The sequence below is a fragment of the Sturnus vulgaris genome, chromosome 1 (genome assembly GCF_052056855.1).
Source record: "Sturnus vulgaris isolate bStuVul1 chromosome 1, bStuVul1.hap1, whole genome shotgun sequence".
In the NCBI taxonomy this organism is placed as follows: domain Eukaryota; kingdom Metazoa; phylum Chordata; class Aves; order Passeriformes; family Sturnidae; genus Sturnus; species Sturnus vulgaris.
This window is the reverse complement of record NC_142243.1, coordinates 135,802,445-135,826,199: the sequence shown is the minus strand read 5'-3', so window position 1 is coordinate 135,826,199 and position 23,755 is coordinate 135,802,445. Positions and strand designations below refer to the sequence as shown.

At 41.6% G+C, this 23,755-nt stretch overlaps 1 protein-coding gene across 2 annotated transcripts; it reads left to right on the top strand.

Annotated features, from left to right (window-relative positions):
- The first annotated feature begins 578 nt into the window (after positions 1–578).
- Positions 579–16,261, top strand: PABPC1 (poly(A) binding protein cytoplasmic 1). 2 transcript variants are annotated; one of them, XM_014879799.2, is made up of 15 exons: positions 579–934; positions 5,442–5,635; positions 5,728–5,843; positions 7,597–7,736; positions 9,033–9,127; positions 10,653–10,790; positions 10,887–10,982; positions 11,401–11,673; positions 11,861–11,954; positions 12,121–12,231; positions 13,191–13,345; positions 13,773–13,857; positions 14,016–14,146; positions 14,442–14,537; positions 15,819–16,261. In XM_014879799.2, exons 1-14 carry the CDS (start codon positions 742–744, stop codon positions 14,532–14,534), a joined length of 1,914 nt encoding a protein of 637 aa, XP_014735285.1. In that variant the 5' UTR covers positions 579–741; the 3' UTR covers positions 14,535–14,537; positions 15,819–16,261. The 2 variants fall into 2 exon arrangements, with proteins under 2 accessions (XP_014735285.1, XP_088011197.1); XM_088155071.1 differs by having other exon boundaries at positions 15,801–16,261.
- The last annotated feature ends 7,494 nt before the right edge of the window (positions 16,262–23,755 follow it).

Here is a 23,755-nt window from a genome sequence, read left to right as displayed (position 1 = left end):
GAGCCGCCCCCACACTCGCACCGCCCCCCGTGACGCCAGACGGGCGCAGGCGCACTCCCCGCGCGGCCGCCCCCCCGCCCCGCCCCGCCCTCGCGCACGCGCCGGAACCGCCGCCCAGCTCCGGCTGCCGCGCGTGTCCCCACCCCCGCTCGCAGTGCGCGTGCGCTGTGCTCGCGGCGCGGTGCGTGGCGCGCGGCGCGGCGGGGGCGGGGGGGCGGGGCGGGTATATATAGAGCGCGGCCGGGGCGGCGGCCGCCCCCTTGTCCCCCGGCCGCCGTCGGAGCTGTGTGCGCAGTGCGTGTGCTCCGGACCATCCGGACACGCCGGCCCGGCCCCGCAGCACCATTTATTACTAAAAAAATATTTAAAAAAGCCAAAAAAAATCCAAAAATCTTAAAAAACCTTTTAAAAAAATAATCCTCTTTCCTCATCCAACCTTCCCAACAACCTTTCTGCAAACGGCCGGTTTGATATAAAATAACCCGGTGAAGCGAAGTCCCCGGACCCGGCGCAGCCGAGAGGAGACACACAGCGAACCCGACCCCGCCGAGCGCAGCACCCGCCGCCGCCAGCTCCACCCGGCCCGCACGGAGCGACCCGACCCACGACCGCCCATCCGCCGCACCCGCCGCAGCCGTTGAGTCCGAGCGGCCCCGCGCCGCCAACGCCGGCCCCGCTCGCACCGACCGCCGCGGCCTCCGCCTCGTCAGCGCCCCCCCCGCGCCGGGAGACGGCGGCAGGATGAACCCCAGCGCCCCCAGCTACCCCATGGCCTCGCTCTACGTGGGGGACCTGCACCCCGACGTGACCGAGGCCATGCTCTATGAGAAGTTCAGCCCCGCCGGGCCCATCCTCTCCATCCGCGTCTGCAGGGACATGATCACCCGCCGCTCGCTCGGATACGCCTATGTCAACTTCCAGCAGCCCGCCGACGGTGAGTGCCGGGCCGCGGGCGCCGGCGGAGCCATGTTTGTCCCCTGCCCCCCGCCCCGGCCGCCGCCCCGCATCCATTTTGCCGCCCGGGACGGGGCGGACCCGGCGGGGCGCGGGGGGAAGTTGGCGGCGGGGTCGCCGCTCACACGCGGCCCGGGCCGCCCGCGCCTCGTGGCGGCCGGAGAAGCGGGGGGGGAGGCGCTTCGGCGGATCGAGAGCGGCCGCGGGGCCCCGGCGATGGGCGGGGGAGTCCCGGGGGCCCGGTGGGGCTGCCCCCGCTCCCGGGGAGGGGATTGTGGACGAGCGTGCGGGTGGCTCTTCACGTCCGTCCGAGATGAAGGGTAGCTGGAGGAAAACATCGCAGGCATTAGCACCTTTTAATAACCGCGCAGGAGCTGGGTGTGTGTGAGTGCGTGGTTAAGAGGCCGGGAAAAGGAAGTAGGACGCACCGGCGTGGCTGGGTAGTTTCAGAGGCGTCCAGGCCGAAGCGTTTGTTAAAACACCATGGCAGATCTGTCACGTGCAGGGAGGGCATGAAACTACTCGGGCCTTCTTGTGCTTCTTTCTCTTGTGGCTGGAGCTCGAGCTGTGCTCTCATTCGTGTCTCTTCGCAGTAAATTCTCTGACATTGTTCCTCCAAGTCGCGTTTTGGTGAAACTTGTTTTTTCACGAAGTGTTGCTACTTCTCTAAAGTTATATCGGTCAAGAAACTTTCTCTCTAGTTCTAATCATGTTGGGAAACACAGTGTGATCCATTTGGAGGGTGTTTCACTAAGAACCGAATGTGACTTGTTCTAAGTTTTGTGGAGTCCAATTAAAAAAAAACGTAATTGGCCAACTAGAAGATTCGTGATTTCAAGTACAGTTAAGTAAACAGTTTTCTATTATAATGGTTTTATTTTCAAGCATATGAAAGTGAGATACTTAAATTACAAACTTTTCAAGCAATTAGATTTAACAGGCTTTTAGGATTAGCTTTAGCATACAGCCATTATCAGATCAGACTTTGGTGTACCGATGGTATCTGTATATAAGCAGTACAAAAGTTAGTGCCTCATCTTAATAGGCAGATACTCCACCTGTTATCAGCTCTCTCAGTTCAGAGAGCTTTTGATTTATTCAGCCATTCTTTAGGATGACACCATTTGAATGCTTGTTTTGACATACTTTGCTTTCATTAAATAAAAATGTCTGGTACAGTTTCTCAGAAAAATAAGGGGTTAGCACAGGTCAGTACTGTGATATAATAATGTCAGGGCATAAGGTGAAGGTAATTCAAATGCTGCTTCTCCTTAGTACTGACAGAGTTCCATAAAGACCGACTTTGTCTTTGCCATTAGTTGAGCAACCAGTTGTGACTTGGTTTGTGATTTGTCAAATGTTAGAACAAATAGAATTTTTTCACCTGAGCAGTTTTTGAATATGCTTCTTAGAAAGGTGCTGTTACTCCAAATGTTGTGTTTTTCAGGCTTTGGGAGACACACATATTTTATTCTATGACTACTCCAGTTCAGCTAAAAGTATTTCTCATCCTTATCAAACCTGCATCTGGCACATATCTGGAAGCAGTTTAAAATACACTTCAGTGGTATTGCACGTTTATACTTTAAGATTTTTCAGAATTTTATATTCTTGGCAAATACCTAGAAAGTATTTGCTGGGGGATTTTTATAGGTCATTATGTTCATTTACAGAAACCTTTAAATAGAAGTTTTGAGGATGAATGGTTATTCTTAAAATCATCCGTGTTTTTGTTTTGATTTCAAACTGGATTTTTTATTGGTTTAGCCAAATTTTTAGCTGCGTCTTAGGCTATGCCTATTAAACAGCTGGTAACAACTACCTTGGGTTTTAAAAAATAGCTTTGAAGGTGTGCTTGACATCACCAGCTGTCTGTAAATGAGGGATCTCAAAGCTCTTCTAAAAACTAATTAGACCTGATGACACATGTGTGAGGTATGCACACGTTTCAGAGTTGTGACTTTTCTGAATTTGAGTCATAGTCTGGAGAAAAACTCGGGCAATCTTGTTCAGTCACTAAACAGAAATATTCTTGAGTAATCTGAAACTGCATCATAATCCTTTGGATTTTTAGAATGGTTATTTCTAGAGGTTTTTTTTATTTCATAGCTATTGCTGTTTACCTTTAGCACAGGTTGGCATTAAGTGTATATTCTGAGTGATTTTGAAATTGTTAAAGTGGACTGTCCAGTTGCTCACGACTAAAATGGGAGCTGGTGAGTCATTCAGTGAGAGCTCCAGCAGAATCAGCAGAAGTACAGCCCGGGTAGGTGTGTCCATTGGTAACAAGTTCCGCTGCCGAATGGAGCTGCCTCCTGCAACCGGCACAGCCTTTTATGACTGAAATGTAATGAAAGTGAGCCAGTTTCACTCGTTGGGAATTTTAATGAGAGTAGCTTGTACCTGGTTGTAGATGGAGTCTAGTAATGTTTTAAAAATCTACCGTGGAATGACAATGTGGTGTTGATTAGGCAGAAAAACTTAAATTTCTTGTACTTCTGCTCCAAAGGAGAGATGAAGAGAGCTGTTGGAGTTTCCGTGCTGTCCTTGTGGAGAAATTGCGCTGGTCTAAGACACAGGCTCACTGTTTCTTAAGAGTGGTAATGTTTGCAAAGGATCCATGGACCCACTTTCAGTCAAATGGCTGGGAGATGCGTCTAGGAACGCACTTTTTTGAGGAGTGTCAGGATTATTCTAGAAGCAATTAGCATGAATTAGAAAAGCCTCTTTTCTAGTAAAGGAAGCCCTGTTACTACTTCTGGAAATAATGAACTGTTTGTTGCTGGCACATCTATTGGTGTTGGCAGTAATAATTCTAATGACTTCCAGGGCAGTAGCGAAGTCTTAGAAGTTTCTGCTGTGGCTGATATCCACAGGTTTTTTTTCTTTTTTCCATTTTTTTTCATCTCCTCTCCCCCACTTTTGTAGTATAGAGCATTCCAATGATTTTAATTTCTCATTAACACTATCTAGGTTACCTTTTCTCTCCTGCTTCATTTATATTAAAGTTTTTGAAAGCTTTATTGACTTATTTAGAAGACTGGCATGTAATTTTTGTGGCTTCACTTTAAATAAGTTGCTAAATTGCTACTGTCATGTGAATATGGTAATAGTATCAATTTTTCCTCATGAAAATGTTAAATGTCCATTTCTTTAATACCAACGGATGTCTTTCAGAGAATATAATCTTCAAATTTATTTCTAATCTGAAAATGTCGCAAGAAAGGCTATAAAACATGGTATATCAGCTGAATCCCAGGCTCACTCCAAATTGTCTTTGGCCATGACTTGCAACAATATAGCTCAAGACAAAAGCAGCACTTAAAGAACAAAAACATTAAATAAGGGTTGGCCCTGGTTCCTCCCAAAGAATTTTAACTGACACTGTTGCTGTTTTTAAACAATCACTAAGCTGATTCCAGTCTCGTTAACATCATACTGTTCTGATATTTGCAAATTACAGTGAAGTGAGTTAGTACCCATGGGTGTTACTTCAGGTATTTATTGGGACTTTTTTTTCAGTGTTCTTACAGACTTACAGGAACAGAGATGAAAAGGACCTGCTGTACTCGAGAACTATTGCTCTTTTGTGCTTAGATACACAAGCTGAGTTACAACATCGCAGACACGTCTTGTGGCTTTGAAGGGACATGTGAAAATGGAGCAAGTCTTGATACTTCCCCGTCTAAATACACAAAAGATTTTACATACAGAATTTGAAAAGTTGCTTTGGGCTTCTACTGGAAAAACTACTCCAGTGGAGTAACAAAACCTGGTTTACATTACCCTAGTTTGCTGTTTTAATGCTTACTCCTTCTTTGAGCTCATATGTATTTCATTGTGAGCTTTTAAAATATGTATCATTTCAGATTCTCTAAACTAAGTAAGTGCTAGTTTTGAATCTCTTTGAACTGTCTCTTGCCCAGAATTCCATCACAGATCTTTTTGGTCACTGAGGAAGTTGTGTGGAATAGCTGCCTAAATGAGGCTTGAATGTCCACCTAGCAAAGAAATTTTGTTGGTTTAGGGGCATTGGTGTTTTAGGTGTTCTTATGTTAATATTTGCAAAAGGCTTTGTATAGGCACAAGCAGTACCCCTAAAAGCATTTTTATTGACACAATATATATCTATGTGATATGGGAGATGCCAGCTGATTTTCACAGATGTTAAAACTTCATAGCAGCTGCCACTTGCTGCATTTTCTCCTGTCACCATGTCATCTTTTCATAGATCTAGTCCTATGGGCTAATGAGATTTATACAGCTTGCTCAGTTGACTTGTGCTCCATCCGAAGTGCTGCTTTTGCTGATGAGTTTTTGCCAGTTCTTCCTTGCATACAACAGTGTACACTGGAGGCTTGGGTTTGCAGCTTGATGGTGCTTGACTTGAAATAGTAAAAATATTATTAAGAATTGTACTTCAGCTGCTATTTGTATACTTATTAAGATAACTAGCATTTTCTGTTAATTCCATAATGTTTTTCCAGCTGAACGAGCTTTGGACACCATGAACTTTGATGTCATTAAAGGCAAACCAGTGCGCATCATGTGGTCTCAGCGCGATCCATCTCTACGCAAAAGCGGTGTAGGAAACATCTTCATCAAAAACTTGGACAAATCAATTGATAACAAAGCTTTGTATGACACATTCTCTGCTTTTGGGAACATCCTGTCTTGTAAGGTTAGTGGAAAATAAGATATATTGACACAAAAAATCCTCAGTTTATGCTGGAAACGTTCCATGAGTGTTACAACAAGGTTTTTCATTAATAGGTGGTGTGTGATGAAAATGGATCCAAGGGTTATGGATTTGTACATTTTGAGACACAAGAAGCTGCAGAAAGAGCTATTGAAAAAATGAATGGTATGCTGCTTAATGACCGCAAAGTGTAAGTACATAAATAAGTATTTGGGGATCAGCAAACTGAAATTCATTTTACAGCAGACAAAGATTTAAAAGCTTACCTAGGAAAGGAAGGTTGTTCTAAAATTTTTAATTTTAAGCATATGTAGAGTTTTAGTGCTAGGGATTTTAAGAATTATATCACCTGCCTATTCTAGAGGCAGTCTAAGGTCAAAAAGACAATAATGGACTCCAGAGGAAAAAGTCATTGTATTAATTGTCTTACAAGCCAATACTCTAATGAGGATTTGGGATCTTCCCTGGTGTTCTGATCTTACTCCTCCGAGATAAAATACAACCCATTAAGTATTCTGAATAATACTTCCTTTATAAGAGTTGTGAGATAAGTGTGTTATCCATATTTTGGAGTCAGCTGATACTTAGTTACAGTTACTTGGCACTAAAGAGTGGTCAGATTTTGTATGAATGTCTGTTAATTGGCATATCTAGGGAGTAGACAATAAAACTTAGAGAAGTGTAATGTTTCAAATGTTATCACTGTTCTGCATTGTAGGAAAAAATGTTATTTGGCAACTTCTTTAATAATATTTAGTCTGGGAGAGTGAGTGTGCCTCATAGCTATGCCGAAGGGATCATTATGGTGTTTGGTGTATTTGCAAAAGAACAGCTTTCTAAATACTTAGGAGGGTTTGGAAAAAGGATAACAGAAATCAGCATCAGGTTACCAACATGGATTATTTTTATATGAAGAGACGGCTAGATCATGACACATACAGGGGAAAAAACACATTTTAAAATATTAGTTTTCCTGCTTATTCTGTTCTTGACTGACATACTGTGGATGTTTTTATTCAGTGGTCATTGTTACACAGCCTTAAATTATTAAAAATTGTCAGCGTGCAGTTACAAGAGCACAGGAGTAAAATGTATCATGAAAGTTAATTTTGCTTTGAATTTCTATTCAGGGTAGTCTTTTAGAAATCAATTTAAACATTTTTCTCACTATCAAAATCTGCTGAACACATTGCACTTCCATTCTTACTATACTTGATTGCTATAAATTAGGTGAAATTGTCAAAGATTAAAAATTACTGAGGTACTGAATGCTGTTGTATTTGCCAAATCTGCGACTGTGAAGTTCGAGCCTACAATAAAATTTGAAAGTAGGAGTCTGCTACAGCCAGAAATCAGTGTCAGCCATGTACAGTTTGTGCTAGGCCATGTCCTTGGGCTGCAGAATGTTATGTTCAGGTTCTGCCCTTTTTCTGCCAGTATGAACTAACCGTTGGTGTTCCCAATTTGCAATGGTATTTGACTCAAGAGCAAGTTGAACTATTTGTTTCACTATGCCTAAAAGTGAAGTCTTTGATACTGGAAAGGTGTGTTAGGGAGGGGGGACAGTTAAATATCCCTTGCTCAAAAACTGGATCAGAGAGAGCAGTAACTGCTTTAAGGCTGCCATGTTTTCAGTATGGCAGAGGGATTATGCTGTTATCTAGAATTTCTGTTCAGCCTCTTTATTTACTTAGTACTCTTTCCATTGTTGAGCTCCTCTTGTCAAAGGCTGTTTTATAAGAGTGAACAATCTCACCAATGGCTTGAAAGCGTTTTCATGCCTTGTAACTGAGATAAACATGCTGATGTAGCAAAGGACAGTGGAATTGTGTTTCTGAAGAATTTCATGCCTGTAAATGAACAAGACTGATTAAGAGTAAAATAGTTCCAGGGGATTGAGACACTTGTTTTAATCTGTATTACTCTGTTCTTCCTGCAACTAGATTTGTTGGAAGGTTTAAATCCCGCAAGGAACGTGAGGCAGAGCTTGGAGCCAGAGCAAAAGAATTCACCAATGTTTACATCAAAAATTTTGGAGAAGACATGGATGATGAGAGACTTAAGGAACTCTTTGGCAAGTTTGGTAATGTCTTAATATTTATATAAACACAAATTAACTTCAATTTACTACATGTATCTTATCTGTACAGTGCCTTGAAATACAAGGAATCAGGGCTGTCTGCTGTTGATGTAAAAATGTAATAAAGGTTACTAAAAAGCTGGTACTTAATTCCAGTTTCAGATTCCAAAGTGCAGTAATATCTGAACTTTAAATAGACAATATCATATTTAGTCCTGCCATCAGAACTGTTTTCAGTAATCTGTAAATAGTGTGTCTATGGGTTCTGCATGTTTTTGAAAGTTGCAAATTAATGTGTTCTCTGGTTTAGTACAGATTGATTTTATAAAATCATCACCTACAGGATGTGTGACAAATGAATTTACTATTGCTTTCATTGACCTGCAGACTTACCTCTGTTACTCAGTTGCATTGTGGTGGTTGACCTAATACAAAATTATAAGAAACAAACCAGCACCAAGCTATGAGATTCTGCCTTGATCCTCAGTTGTGCACAGGGCAAAATTATGGTGGACATATGACCATGATGTAGTAACGTATATGTTGTGTTACCATCAAAATAGGACATGGCAAATCCCTTAATGCCATTACAGGTTCTTCACGTTTTATTTTCAATCTCACCTCTTTTGTAAAATTTATTTTCTTTTCCTGTATGCTTTGGCTATTCTCCAGTGGATATTATGTAAAGCAAGGGAAAGCCTTGTAAAAGAGATACCCTGTAACAGCTTTAAATAGAATGTACAGGAAATTCCTTTCTGCTCTTCAAGAATCTGTGGTTGAAACAGTAGCGAATTTAGCTGCTACAGCTAAATTAGCTACTTCCAATTGACTCTGTGAACTGCAGTTTTTCAGAGGTTATGAAATTGCTGAACTGGGATGGCTTTTCACCAGGATAAATAGTGAAATGTATACCTAATTGCAAGGCCTCCCTCTGGCTTTTTCAGTACCTGCTTCAAAGGAAGGAAGCACTAATACTTTTCAAGTGTCATAATTTTTAATGATAAAACAAATTTTATTCACTGTGTGGTGAAATTTTCTTTTGCTTTGAGGTGAAATTTCGTTTGAAAATATAGTAGAAAAGAAACTCAGCATGGCAGACTTCAGCAATAATGGCTGAAGTTCATTGGGGCAAATTAGTAATTTCATATTAATGAGTGACATTTACTTGATACTATTACTGGTGCACGAGTCTTTTGTAATACAAGTGAAATAAACTAAATATTATCTTGTAAAGAGAATGTTCAAAAAGTGAGAAGACTACACTGTGTATGAAGCATAAGTATTTCATTTTCTCTTTAGGTCCTGCTCTAAGTGTAAAAGTTATGACCGATGAGAGTGGAAAATCCAAAGGCTTTGGCTTCGTTAGTTTTGAAAGACATGAAGATGCCCAAAAAGTAAGCTTTTGGACTTAATTTTAGGAATCCTGTAACTGAGACCCAAACACTATGTTTCATTGAGCGATTAAGTTTTTTTAATTGGTCAAGGACACTGCAAAAAGAAGTGCCCAGTCCATAAATGACTTAGCACAGTTTTTGTCATTTAGAATGCTTTCCTATGAGCAAGTGTCAGGTCGTCTGAGAAACCTATTAAGTCGAGATACTCTGGTTCAGCTGTAACTAGTGTAGAAACGGGGAATCTTGAATAATTAAAAACCTATTGTAGTTGGGCTTAAAGGTCTCGATGATACTTGGACTCTCGCATGCTGAGCAATATACAGCATAGTAAATTACTACGTCTCTGAATCATTGGATCCAGTTTGGTTGCACAAAATGTTTGTGCAAGGCAGAAAGAATTGTGTTTTCAAACTGTAGTTCTGCAAAGTCAGCAGGAAGGCTATTAGTTTTATAAAGCATGTTTGGCATAGCTGTGAGAAAATAGTCATAGAGCCCTGTGATGTCGCTTTTACTCCGAGGGATAACTTTGGAAGAAGGGTCCTTTTTATTCATGTGTATGTCTGACATGCCAGTATGCTGTATAACTTAATTCTTTGTCAGCTAGTTGCTTTGATATGTCAGTTTACTGTGACAGTAGGGACATAGCATCAGGGAAAAAATTCAGTACAGAACAAATCATGTACAGAACAAATCATGTACAGAACAAACAAAGTTGGCTTTTCAAAAGGCATTTTGGTGATTTGTCAGTACTGCAAGTGTGCAAATGAGAGATTAGAACAAATCCTGTCTGTCTTAACATCTACATTTTTCAGTCTTGCATACATTGATGAATAGTTTCTCTTAGAGTAGTCAGAATCATATGTTGGGTGTTTTGAATAACATAAAATTCCAGTATCTCTGTAAAAATGTCTAATGGCTTTGATCATAAACATATACAATAAACTGGTGACTTCTGGCTTTAAATTTAATGAGTAAATATGTGCCAGGGTTTTTACATCTGAAGAGTTGCAACTCAAAACAGTATGAAGGGGAAGAGTTCACATTTTCATCCTTCTAAGTAGTATTTCCTTAATGAAAGACTGAAACTGAACAGAAAAAAGCTGCACATGTAGTTTAACATTTAGTATAGAAAGATCTGATAGATACTACAGTTTCAGGTGTTACTTTTAAAGACAGAAGTAAGTTAAAGCTTTTCAACTTTATTTGCTTTTCTCTGCCATTAGCAAGATAAGGCTGGAGAAATAGTTCTTGCAACTTGGGTTTTTTCCTCTAGCTTTGTATTAAAAAAAGGTAGTTTGCATCCCTTGTGACTTGTCTTCAAGACAGAAGCATACTTGGAAAGCAGTTTTCATGTTACCATAAGTGGGGAAGTCTTGGGGTATTTTGTTTCAATTAAATGGTATTTTAAGATGGATTAGCTCTTTTTCTAGAATCCTTATGTGGCTTTTTATATTTGAATTGCTTTTCTTGTGTGTAAAAAATGGTGGAGTGCAAAGCACTGCTAACTTGTTGTTTGTTAATGAAGGCTGTAGATGAGATGAATGGGAAAGAGCTCAATGGGAAACAAATCTATGTCGGCCGGGCTCAGAAAAAGGTGGAAAGACAGACGGAGCTGAAGCGCAAGTTTGAACAAATGAAGCAGGACAGGATCACCAGATACCAGGTTCAGTTTTAAATCAGGAGGACTAACTCTATTATATGATATTTTCAGATTTAAACAGAACACTTGCTTTTAAAAATAACTTGCCTGTTTTCTTAGGGTGTAAACCTTTATGTGAAAAATCTTGATGATGGGATCGATGATGAGCGTCTCCGAAAAGAGTTCTCCCCATTTGGTACAATCACTAGTGCAAAGGTAAAGTTCATAGATTGTGCTCACATGTTCTCTGAATTGAGTAGGAATCTGTCACCAAAGAAAAGTTAATTTCATTCAGTAACAGGTGTGACCCAGTGTAAATGTGGGCATCAGCTTTCTTGATCATTGTACATGTCAGGTTAAACACTATATGATCATCCTTTCTTGAAATAGGGAGAATAATGTGGGAAAAAATTACATCCTTCCAGTGCAATATTGTGCTCATTGTTATTTCAGTGAGATTTTCATCTCTATTCAGGTAACGGTTAGCTATTAATTACACAATAATATTAATTTTTATAAAACATCAGTAAGATCTGTGGCCTCACTTCTAATAAGCTGAAACAAGAAACTTGTAGAATTTGAATAGGTATGGCACAGAACGTTTAGGTTTTTAAACTAAATTTTGTACTGACAGGTGATGATGGAAGGTGGCCGCAGCAAAGGATTTGGATTTGTATGCTTTTCATCACCAGAAGAAGCCACCAAAGCAGTCACAGAAATGAATGGTAGAATTGTGGCTACTAAACCATTATATGTAGCTCTAGCCCAACGTAAAGAGGAGCGCCAAGCTCATCTCACCAACCAGTACATGCAGAGGATGGCAAGTGTAAGAGCAGTACCTAATCCTGTAATCAACCCCTACCAGCCAGCACCTCCTTCAGGATACTTCATGGCAGCTATTCCTCAGGTATGTGTAGAGATGAGTGATTGAATATTTTGTATTGCCTAGAAAATCTGCTTAGATTTAACAGTAAATATAACTGTTAATGTATGTCCATGATTTCAGCATTTTAATCTCACAGTGGGAGGGTGCTGGGCTGTTCAGCATGCCCTTCACAGACAACAAAGTTAAGTGAGGTTGTTGTGTTTGGCAGACTCAGAACCGTGCTGCGTACTATCCTACTAATCAGCTCGCTCAGCTTGCTAGACCTAGTCCTCGCTGGACTGCTCAGGGTGCCAGACCTCATCGTAAGTCACTTCTTTTCGTCTTTCCAGTGATTGCTGTAAACTCAGTAGCATTTACCTTAGCACTTGCAAATACATTTTCATGGCATTGCAGTACCAGTCTTCTGTTTGTCATGTTGTCACCACTCAGTGTTTCAGCATGTAACACTGTATTTTTTCTAAACTGTAGCATTCCAAAACATGCCTGGTGCTATCCGCCCAGCAGCACCCAGACCACCGTTCAGTACCATGAGACCAGCTTCTTCCCAAGTTCCACGAGTCATGTCAACGCAGCGTGTTGGTGAGTTGGATTTATGCAAACTTTAAGTATTAGACTTCTGTTCCAATTTTGCTGGTTCAGTGTGATCTTGCAAAATAAACATTTGCAAGTTTAATATCACTTGTGATATTCCTAATGAATAAGCTAATATCACCTTCTAGTAGTTGCTTTAAATACTGTCCCAGCAAAGACTCCAGCTGCAATCCCATCTCTTCAGAATGAAGCACTTACTCTTGTGTGCACTTCAGTAATACTGTATGATGGCTTCTGTCATTTCTAAGCAGTTGCAGCAATTGTAATAATAGATTACATGTAGAAATATTAAGATGATACTATTTTAGCTCTTATTAACTTTTTTTATTTTTCATATATATATATTTTATTATTGTGAGCCAGTATCATGAATGCAAAATCTACATATCAGTGAATGAACCAGAATTGACTGTAATCATTGAACGGTTTGGCTTGGAAGGAACCTTAAAGATCATGTAGTTCAACGCCCCTGCCAGAGGCAGGGAACCTTCCACTAGGCTAAGGTACTCAGAGCCCTATCCAGACTGCTCTTGAGCATCCCCAGGGATGGGGAGTCCATAACCTCTCTGAAGGCATAATTCTCCCAGAATGTATCAGGCAGCCATTTACTTCCTAAAAGTATATTTTTTAGAATGACTGACATAATGTGCTCAGGAAATCAAATGTCCTTCAGCTTATAATGCAATTATATTAATACTCAAAGTGGATATTTTATCACACATCTTTTTTCAATAGCAAGTAAAAGGGCAGTTCATGAATGAAGTGACTGGGAAGTAGCATCCAGTAAATTTCAAGATTTGAACCGTTGTATGTGACAGATGACAATACTACTAAGATGAATCTATAACACAATACCTAAATTAGGTATTTGATTCAAGTTGCCTTGTTGGGCAAAATAATGACAATAATAATTATTCACATATGGAATTCTGTTACTGTTTTTTCAGCCAATACATCAACACAAACGATGGGTCCACGTCCTGCAGCAGCAGCTACTGCAGCCACTCCTGCTGTGCGCACGGTACCACAGTACAAATACGCTGCGGGTGTTCGCAATCCTCAGCAGCACCTCAACACGCAGCCGCAGGTTGCTATGCAGCAGGTGTGTGATCTGGGGAACTGCGCTCTGCTTTTACTGGTGTTCTGTGCAGAGCAAGGTGGTGAGGGTGATGGGAGGGCAACCCAGGCTCTGCATCATGCCAGTAGAGTAAAAGCACTGGGGAGTTAAGTAGATTTGAAGTTTCACCTGAGACAGGATGTGATCTCATGTTGCTTCGTACTTTTCAGTTCCCTTATACCTTAGCCTAAATTCTTGTGTTTGTTCCTTAGTGGGGTAGTTTCTAATAATCTTCAGCATCATCACTCAGCTCTAACCAGTAGTAGTTGATTAAATAGACAGAGGTTAATTTCTTTGATGTTTCTGACACTGTAGGCATGTGTATGCTGAGTTGTGAAATACTGACTGTTTGAAGCTGCACCTAATTATATGCCAGGGCTTAATTTTCAAATGTTGTTAAATTAATTTGCAGCCTGCTGTCCATGTGCAAGGTCAGGAACCCTTGACTGCTTCCATGTTGGCTTCTGCCCCTCCACAAGAACAAAAGCAGATGTTAGGTATGTACATAACCTTTCTTTATGCACTGTAGCAGAAGGACAGTTAAAGTACACTTTCAATCTTAAAATGCAGAGTAAATGGTTTTAGCAGTAGGACAACTTTGTTTCTCATATCCCTTTAGGCTGGATTTGTCCCTGATTAACTTTTTTCTCTCTAGGTGAACGTCTATTCCCCCTTATTCAAAGCATGCACCCTACTCTGGCGGGTAAGATCACTGGTATGTTGCTGGAGATTGACAACTCTGAACTCCTCCACATGCTCGAGTCTCCTGAGTCTCTTCGTTCGAAGGCAGGTGGACTTTTGCCTTGCACGGGTTCCGTAGGTGGTTAAGTCTACTCTGATCCAACAGCTGTTCGTGCTGGCACAGTGGAGTGACAGCAATGCAGTGGTGGCTCAGGGCAAGAGTATCCTCTTACAAAGGGTGACAGTGACTTACACTGCATGAACTGGAATTGGAATGTTCTCCTTTTATCTTTCAACAATGCAGGCATTGTTTATATGTCTATTTTCTACTGTCCTATTAACTTAAATATACAGAAATTGCTAAGCTTCCCTTAATTAATTTTTCATTTCTACTTAACAGGTTGATGAAGCTGTAGCCGTACTACAAGCCCACCAAGCTAAAGAGGCTGCTCAAAAGGCAGTTAATAATCCCACTGGGGTTCCAAGTGTTTAATAAGTAAGTTTGGCTACTGTAGTTCCATAGGTTGACTGGAGCAAGTCTTTGGTCCATGGCCTTGTAAGCAGCATGTGTCAGACTCTGTGTCATGTGCAGCCAGAGGAGGTAGCAGCTATGGTAAACAAACGTCTGTGCTCACTTGATTAGCAAAAGCTACTGACGTGTCATTGTTTCAAACAGCACATTTAGCTGGAATTAGCTCTAGGCATGTGTGCAGAAATGGGCAGTTCTGTCAGATGCTACTATTGAGAACGACATGTGGAATTGAAATAAGCTTAAAATGGTACTCCAACCCCATTTTTCCTTAGAAATTCAAGAGCTTATTTACACTGTAATTTGTATATGCTTAACAAATTCTAAAATTGTACAGTAAGTGAAAACTAAACTATATATTGTCTTGACTTTACATTTGGGTGATTTTAATGTCAGTTAATATAGTGATTTTTCTTCGTTGCCTTCTGTGGGGTTGGTATCTTAATTATGCATGACAGAGGCAAGTGGTACCTTAAGAATTTTGACAGGGAGAAAATGTGAAACTGAGGATTAAAAAGAATGTTATCTCTTCTGTCTAGTTAGGTTTTGCCTGTGAACTTGCTTTTTCCACTTCTGTAGCTACCACTTGAAGGTGCCTGCTTTTAACACTCGATCGCATAAAATTTTCCTTTCTTCTTGATATTTTAATTTCTGCAATTTTCCTTTTGGAGGCAGAATTTGAGTCATGACTTCTACACATTTCTGGGTTTTTTGTTTTATTTGTTTGTTTGGTTTCGTTTTTTGTGGGTTTTTTTTGTTTCTTTGTTTGGTTTGGTTTTTTTTTGCTAGTGGCACTTTCACAATGGAGATAAGTGCTTAATAGGTTGTCTCTCCTAAACCAAGATGCCCATACTTTGAGACCGTTACTCCATCTGCTCCATGATGTTTTAGTAACTGGAAATTGAAAATACTGCTAGGGTAGTTATTTGATGAGCCTCAGTCTGCTGGCCTCATGAGTAGAGGTGGCTTGCAGTCAATCACAGTGACATTGTGCTTAAAGTGGTGCTGTCTGAGGGACTGTCCATTTCTAGAGTTAGTGTTGTCTTGCCAAGGATCGCAGACTTCGGAATACTTTTGTGTCCCTAAAAAGTGGGAAGACCTCTTATATTCTGCTTCTAAAGAATTGTGGTATCACTGAAACAGTGAAAGCCCAGAATGATGCATGGCGTACAGTATTGGAAAACCTATCAGAAAACATACAAGGTGCTGCTTTATTTTAAAACATAACAGCATTGTTTTTCTTTGCAGAACTATCCGGGACTACAATCTAGAACTTCGCTTCACCGAAGAAAAAAAAAATCTAAACATGGAAAAACTATTAAATATTGAGAAAAACATTGCAAAATATAAAATAAATAAAAAAAGGAAAGGAAACTTTGAAGCTTACGTACAGAGCAACGCCGGGGCTAGCAAAACAAATGCTAGTCCTAGATTACTTATTGATTTAAAATTTAAAAAAAAATAGTAAAATTAAAAAAGACAAATTAATGTTTTATAAACCCAGGGGAAAAGAATTTTCAGCACAGTACAAAAATTTAAAGCATTCCTTTCTTTAATTTTGTAATTCTTTACTGTGGAAAAGCTCAGATTATCACCACTGTTTTAGTTGACAGTGAGAATTGATAGCTGAGCAAAGAAACGTAATTTGGATTATAAAATTCTTGGTTTAATAAAAATTCCTTAAACACTGACTTACTTGTGGTGGTTTCTTTTGTACAGTTTAGAATTCCACTCTATAATATGTTTTAGTGGATTGTAGAGAAGATAAGCCTACACCTGTAGTCTGTCTTCTAAATAATAGAAGTGAAGGGAGGAGGGAAATGTTTGGGTTTTTTTAACAAACTGCTGCTTGATCTGAATCTGGTCTAATGTACAATAGCACAGAAATAACTCTGTCTTCACTCCAGGTTAATGGGGGTCTTCAGGTCAGTTTGTGTCCCTAAAGGGGCTTTTCAGTGGAGTGGCCAATGGCACTAAAGTGAGAAGAGGCAGCACTAACACATGAGCTGTTTCATTTGCTACAGGAGCGTACTGAGGTTGGGAGTTTTGGAGGGTTAACCCTTAAACATGTAATGAAGCTAAGTGTTAAATGCATAAACAAGAGGGACAGTAAAAGGACCTTTGTTGTAAAACAAACTTTCACTGTGTGACTTAGCAGATGCACTGAAGTTTGTCCATCCACAGATGGATTATCCTACAGTTGCTGCCTTGCTTTTTTGTTTGCCTCTTTCCGCAGACCTGTGGAATAAAAAGTTATTTTCTACCTAGTTTAGCCCATAATTGGCTCTATAAGTTGCTCTTTCAAAATTGATAATGCAAAGGGAGAAATGAAGCAGTGAAAATGGCATGTCCTGCTTTTACAAAGAAGAGGGTAAAACCTGGCAGGCTGGGCTGGGGAAGAGGCACAAAGATCTGTTACTCATGGAGGAAGGCATGACTGGTAGCCACCAGAATCTGCTGGGTTTCAGTTGCTTTATGTATAGAATACAGATCCTATGGAATTCACATGAAGGGATTAGTTTGTTTTGGAAGTCTCTGAAATTTGTGTTGTGTGATGGGAATGCCAGTGTTCTCTGATCTGTTGTTGCAGTCAAAGCCCCTTAGTATCGTTTCTGAAGTCCCCCAAAAGACAGTTATTTTTTCCCTCTTGCAAAGGGGGAAATCTTCAGGTTTTCTATCGTGGAATTTAAGAAATAAGCCTAGCATAATGAGGTGAAATTTGTCTGGTATAAATGGAATCTAATTTAAATCCTTAGCTGTAAAAGCATTAGGTTAAACTTGTGTAATTCTTGCACTCAGTCCTGTCCTGATGGCGGCAGACTGGGATAGCCTTTAATTTGCTGTCTTGCTGAAGTGTGTGACTAGAATTAAGAATTTTAGAAATTGGGTGGTAAATCCTACAAAAGCAGTTGAAGCAAGATATGTGTGTGTTAAGAGGCTGAATGTATAATCTTGATTTTATGTAATGTCAACTATAAAGACATTTAAACTTTGGAGACAGTTTTAATGACCTAAAAATATTTAGTGCCATAATGGGAATGCTGAAGAATCTGATGATATTAAAGGTTTAATGGAAGGTCTGAAGGATATTACAAAAACCTGTTTTCAGGATTCTCAGGGCACTAACAGGAAAGTAAGAGGCCACCACACTTCTACTTGTTTTCCTAGATAGATTGTGTGTTCTGTGAGTCTGCTGGAGTTAACCAAACTAATTTTTGTTTTGTAAGAATGAGCAAGTTATTTAACATCTTGCTGATGGGAAAACTGAAAAAGGGGGAGAACAGCAAGTCTTTCAGTTTGTGCAAGACTTAAGGTAGTGTGTTGTGTAGGTGTGTCATGCACTAGTATCTGTACCATCATGAAATACTGTATAACTTCTGTGATGGAAGGAAACAGTGAGGCAATTCTGCTGAGGTGATCATGACAGCCTAAGAAAACAAAGCCATGGGATGATTTGGTTTATTTCTTCACAGTCTTGCTTACATGATAACTTCCTGCTGTATACCACAGATGCCTATTCAATAAATGTCTTCTATTTTATTTTTAAATCTTAAATATAGCAAACAAGGCATTCTTAGTGCCTCTACCAATGCATCTTTGGAGTACTACTGTAAAACAATGCAGCATGCAAAAAAATTGATTTTTTCGATAGTAGAGAACTGTTTCTTGGACTTAATAGGCAGCCTGACTGGCAGGCATTTCCTGCTGCCACACGTTCCCTCTAGTATGTGTCAGAGGCTTACGCTGATCCTCTGCACCCTGCAGCCAGCCGATGCTACGCTGATTTTGCTGGATCTTCTGGCATTTCATTCCTTTAGTCCTTCTATGTTTTCCGTCCTAAACCACAGCAAACACTTCAGAGTTTAGCAGCAGCCAAAAGCTTGTTCGTGAAATGGGTGGTGATTTGAATGAATGAATAAATGAATGAACGAGTGAATGAATGGTATATTTGCCATCCGCTCTCCCAAGCAGACGTGACTTTATGAGCAACTAAATCAAAGGTTTGGTGCAGAGGAAATCTGCATTGTGCGCGTTCTCTTTGCTGCTCTGCTGAAGTCTAGGGGATTCAGAGTTCACTGAGTCTAGAGGAGGAGGGGGCAAGGTGGATTAGGATGAAAATGAGGATGTTCTAGAGCCTGGCAATGTCTTATTGCCTGTTTGTGCTAATTTGGCATTCTCTACCGCCTAATTTGGTGTCTACTCTTGAATAAATGGTGTCTTCAGTCCTTGCATCTTGAGTGTCCTTCTTGGTAGCATTCTTAATGATGGACAGCTGAAAGGTAGCCACTTAATATTTTGAGTTAGGATTCTTGGAAAAAAGATTTCTTAAATCTACATCTAGTAGACATATTTCTGCTTGGGATAACTGAAAAAAAAAAAAAACCAAAAACAAAACAACAAGGATTTGTACTTATTTTCAATAGGTTTAGGAGTTGTGGTCCAAACTAATATGCTAGAGAGAGCTGCAATCCTTGGGACTACAATTCTCCCTAGACTTTTGTGGTTATATGTGAGTCCGTGTGGTGTGACTGCCTCACTGAAAGAAAGCTTTTAGTCTCACTTTTCTTCTACAGGACATGGTCAATGGGAAAGAGTACCTGTATGGAAATGAATGCAGCTGGTGAGGTTAGAAATCCTTAGGATATTGCATTTGAAGTAAATACAAATTTAGAAGCTACACTAAGAACACAAGGTGCACGTGTAGTTGCAACTTGGACAGCAAGAACAAAGGAAGAATATTTTCAAAAAAAGTAATTTGAAATTTAGATTTCTCCCTTTTATTGGGATTGAAAGTAATCATAAGGAAAAAAGAATTTACAAGATAGGCCAACGTAATGGCCCTTTTGTACAATAAGTACTAGGAGCAGTACATCTGCCAAATGGTCTCCTATTTCCCATGTCACCTGCTAACGAAACATTCCTAATTCTGTCATATTCCAACTGGCTGTAGCTGGCCAGACATCTGTACATTTTTATAGCTCTGAGCACATATTAAAATATACTACATGATATCTGAGCATTCAAAAACCAAAAATTATGCCCTGTCCAGGCTAAATGGCTGTGTCACATTTCAGTAACTGGGACCTTGGATTACATGTGTTCTACGTTAAACCTGAAGTCACCACATGATATAAAACAGAGGTTACACTTCAAAAAGTGAGCCCCAAGCATATTATGTTGTCACATCTGTAAATGGAAGCTTACTTAATCCTGTCTCTTACCACTGCTAGAGATTTTCCCCCTGTGGCAAATCTTTAACACCAAAGATTTAACTGTAAATAAGCCACCTACTTCCCCCCCACCCCTTCAGGGTGGGACAAAGGCAGAAACTATGGGTTGGTATAACAATTTACTAAAAGCAACAAGCTGTGGAATAAGAAACACACAGTAAGAGCAGTGATATTAGTAACAAGAGTATAAAAAAAAGAAGGTGCTTTACCCACAAAAAGATGTTTGCCACCTCAACTTAGTTCCATGTGGCCCCAGAACAGCCACGAGTGGCCATGGTGGTGATTGTTCCCACGCTGCCAGCTTCCTCCTGTCCCTGGGCCCATGGCAACAGAAAAAAACAATGAAACAACATCATCCGCGTTGTGCGGGGGCTCGGGGCGTGCTGGGGTTCTGGCTCTGCTCTTCTGTTTGGGATGCTGGACTCAATTCTGTGCAGCTGCTGCTGGCACCACCGATTTTGATCACTCTGACCCACTCCACCCAACTCAGCTCAGCTCCTTTCAGCTCAGCTTCCCCCAGATCCGCTGGACTGGGACTCATCCCCACTCCTCTATTTCCCTAGCTCCGTCCTTCAGCACCACATGGATTCTGTGTTTCAATGCTTTTTCTTTAGCACCATGTCCTGGGGCTGTGTCTCTGAGAAAAAAGGAGAGGATGGACAGCAATGGTAGAGGATGGGGTCCTCAGGGCTGATGCTGACAGCCTTGCCACTGGGGAGAGGGAGGCAAAATAGTGCACTTGTTAAGAATGATACGACTTCTAAAATTTTTAATGTAACTTTAGTCAGGGGATCGTTCACCTTCACCCCAGTAAAAGGAGAACTGAAATTTCTCTTCAAAGGACTCTGTTCACCAGTGCTGGGTGAGGTGAGGCCTGATGAGCTTAACATCTACAGTTTGAGAGTAGCCACAAGATACACAGGAGATAAACATTAACAAACATCACCCGTGGTGTGGTCGGAGACACCTGGTCTGGAAAGAGATTGATGAGAACCATTGAATGAGGACCATCATTCTATCAGCATCAAAGGCAAAGGGATCAATAACCAATAGGAGACTGAATGCTAAAACTGTGTAATTTAGGTCTAATGAAGAAGAATTTCTTTGGGATTTTATGTATAAATACGTGAAAAGTCTGGTAGAGAACTATGTGTGATGGAGTGATTTTCAGTGCAGAACCCAGGCATGTGTGGATGAAATTATTTCTATTGCACATCCAGGCCAAAATAACTTCCTGAACAGAATAATGTAATGCTAATTCTCTAACGCTGAAAAGATGTTGGAGAGTTTGTTTTTCCTGCAGTTTCGGTGACACACCTTTTTTTCCCCCCAGAACTGTGTCCCCAGCATGTAGGTGGTATAGAACAACAACAGAGCCCACCCTGCTGCCCCACACCACCAAAATTAGCTCAGCTTCCCCTCCTATAATTTTCAGGAACCAAATTTATGATGATTTACCAGATGACGAGACTAGCAACCTAGAAAACAGTAGAAAATTCCTGTGACCTGGAACGTAGATCTTTCCTGTGTCTTCCTATTCCTCACATTTTTCCATTAAACTCCTTCTGCAGGTGTTTAACCTCCCAGGTTACAAAAGTGGAGGTATACATTGACAAAATGTCTTGGGATACAAAGATGCACACAGCAGCCTTGCTCAGGAGTGGAAGAAAAGCTCTTCCAGACCTCCTCAGGATGTGGGGAGCCTCATCTCCTAGGTACACCAGAGCAACTGTGACACCGAGGCTACAAAGTTGGCTTTGTAAGAGGATTATTGTTGGGGTGCTCCTGAAGACACCAGACTGGTTACATCTGGCTGCACAGATGAAAAAAAAAAAAAATCAAGTTATCAAACACTTTATACAATTTTATTTTACTTACTCTTCTCCATTTCATTCACAGTTAATCCTGTTTCTTGAGAAATATGTATACGCCTTATTTTATTGGGAAGGGTTTTTCCCCCAAGTCGTCTAGTCAATCACAGCCTTCACAAAGCAATTTTCTTCCTCTGAAAAAGGAACTTTGGGTCATCAGCATAACATGCTCACATCAAGCCCTCAGTTGCAGGGCAGATGTTGCAGTGGCATCATTTCCTCGTTAATGAGCTCATTCCACATCTCCAGCAGTGCCACTTGTGTAAGTCTACAAGGCTTTCACATGAGAAGACCCAGTCCTGCAATGCCTTTCCCCCAAGGGTACCAGAAACATGCGAAAGGAAGCTGTGAAAAACAGCAAGAATAAATCACCCGTGTTGTCTGGGAATTAGCGATAAACGAAAAGTCCCAGGCCAGAGAAGGATGTAGCATTTTAACTACATTTGACCTGCAATGAGGTACTTTGTGAAAAAATGATTTAGTTTTCTTACAAACCTGCAATGTACCCCTTTCGCCAGATGGTCACTAGTTCATGTTCCTTGAGAAACAGTGAATTACTATCACTTCATAATGAATTACCGCTTTGCAGGCTCCTTCCTCGAGCTATTCTGAGCTCCCTCCCTGCCCGGCCCCGGCACTTCAGCGCCCGTGTCACCCCACGGGCACGGTCTAAGGGCACGGTCTGAGAGAGGGCTCTGAGGGCGCCGTGTGAGGGTTGGGTGGAGTCCAAGGGCGCAGCCTGAGGGAAGGGTCTAAGGGCTTGGTCTAAGGGGGTGGTCTGAGGGTCAGGCGCAGTCTAAGGGTGCGGTCTAAGGGCACAGTTTGAGGGCATGGCCTGAGGGCCAGGCATGGTCTAAGGGCGCGGCCTAAGAGCAAAGTTTGAGGGCATGGCCTGAGGGTCAGGCATGGTCTAAGGGCGAGGTCTAAGGGTACGGCCTGAGGGCGAAGTCTGAGGGTGCGACCTGAGGGCCTGGTCTGAGAGCCAGGCACGGTCTGAGGGCGGGATCTAAGGGCGCTGTCTAAAGGCGCGGTCTAAGGGCACGGTCTAAGGGTGTGGTCTGGGGGCTGGGCGCAGTCTGAGGGCTCGGTGCTGCTGCTGGGCCCTACCGGACAGGGGGGCTCTTGCACGGAGGGGCTCTTGCTCCACAGGGCATGACACGGCCGCAGCTCCGGGTAGGGGAGGGTGCGCCATCCCCAGCCCTGCCCTCCCACCCAGGCCTCACACCCGCCTGGTTCTCCTCATGCTGTCCTGTCGGAGGGGAAGAGCGCTGCTTGTGGAGCGCACGTTTGCAGGGTGAAATCGAGCAGCGACTGAGAGGCAAATCTAAAAAAAAAATGCCAAGGCTTGTGGCAGAAGGGTATGGTAAACTGGTTAAATGGGAAACACTGGCCAAGCAGCAGCACCTGTTGGCTCCCAGTGCTTCTTTTCCTTGGCCTCTGGGAGAGAGGTGCAGTTGCTCAATTTTGGTCGTTAATCCCATAAACAGCTCTAGAAAGTTCATGGAGGTCAGTCCAGGAAAATTGCAGAGTCGATTGCAGGGTTTTTTTTTTACAAGCCAGAGGTTAACCAAGTGTTGGATCTTGAATTGCCTAAGTCGATACCTCAGGAATGACCCTTTCCACAGTTACAAAACAGCTGGAACACAGGCTTGAAGTATTCCAAGGAATAGTGAGCCTCAGAGAATAATGTATGGCCCCAGGCAACAGAAGTGGATGATTTCAGGGTGAATCTGCCAGTTTATCTCTACTTTTGCTTTGTTCTTTGTTGGGTTGAATCTGTCCTTTTGTCCTCTATCCTTCCTCTGGATTTCTTAGGAAAGTAAAGGGTGAGCTTTCCTGTGAAAGCAGAGTGTCTGTCAGCCTTCTCTTTGCTCTCTGGCTGGCCTTTGCCAATCCTTGGCTCCAAGCAAAATATTTCTGGCTTTTCTGTAAGTCTGGGTGCACACTGTTATCCTTTCTGATCAGCACCTTTTTACCTCACCAAGCCCTATTTTAGGGTCCTTTTTGCTGGTGAGCTAGGTAGATGCTTCTCTTGGCAGCTTCCTTGCTGTGCTCTCAGTTGCAGTGGTAGGCCACTCTGAAG

Excerpts from the sequence above, each read along its gene's own strand:
- PABPC1 (XM_014879799.2), top strand. The coding sequence starts at position 742 with ATGAACCCCAGCGCCCCCAGCTACCCCATGGCCTCGCTCTACGTGGGG. Across the intron at positions 11,955-12,120 it reads TCAGGGTGCCAGACCTCATC|CATTCCAAAACATGCCTGGT; the intron begins GTAAGTCACTTC and ends TCTAAACTGTAG. Across the intron at positions 12,232-13,190 it reads CATGTCAACGCAGCGTGTTG|CCAATACATCAACACAAACG; the intron begins GTGAGTTGGATT and ends CTGTTTTTTCAG.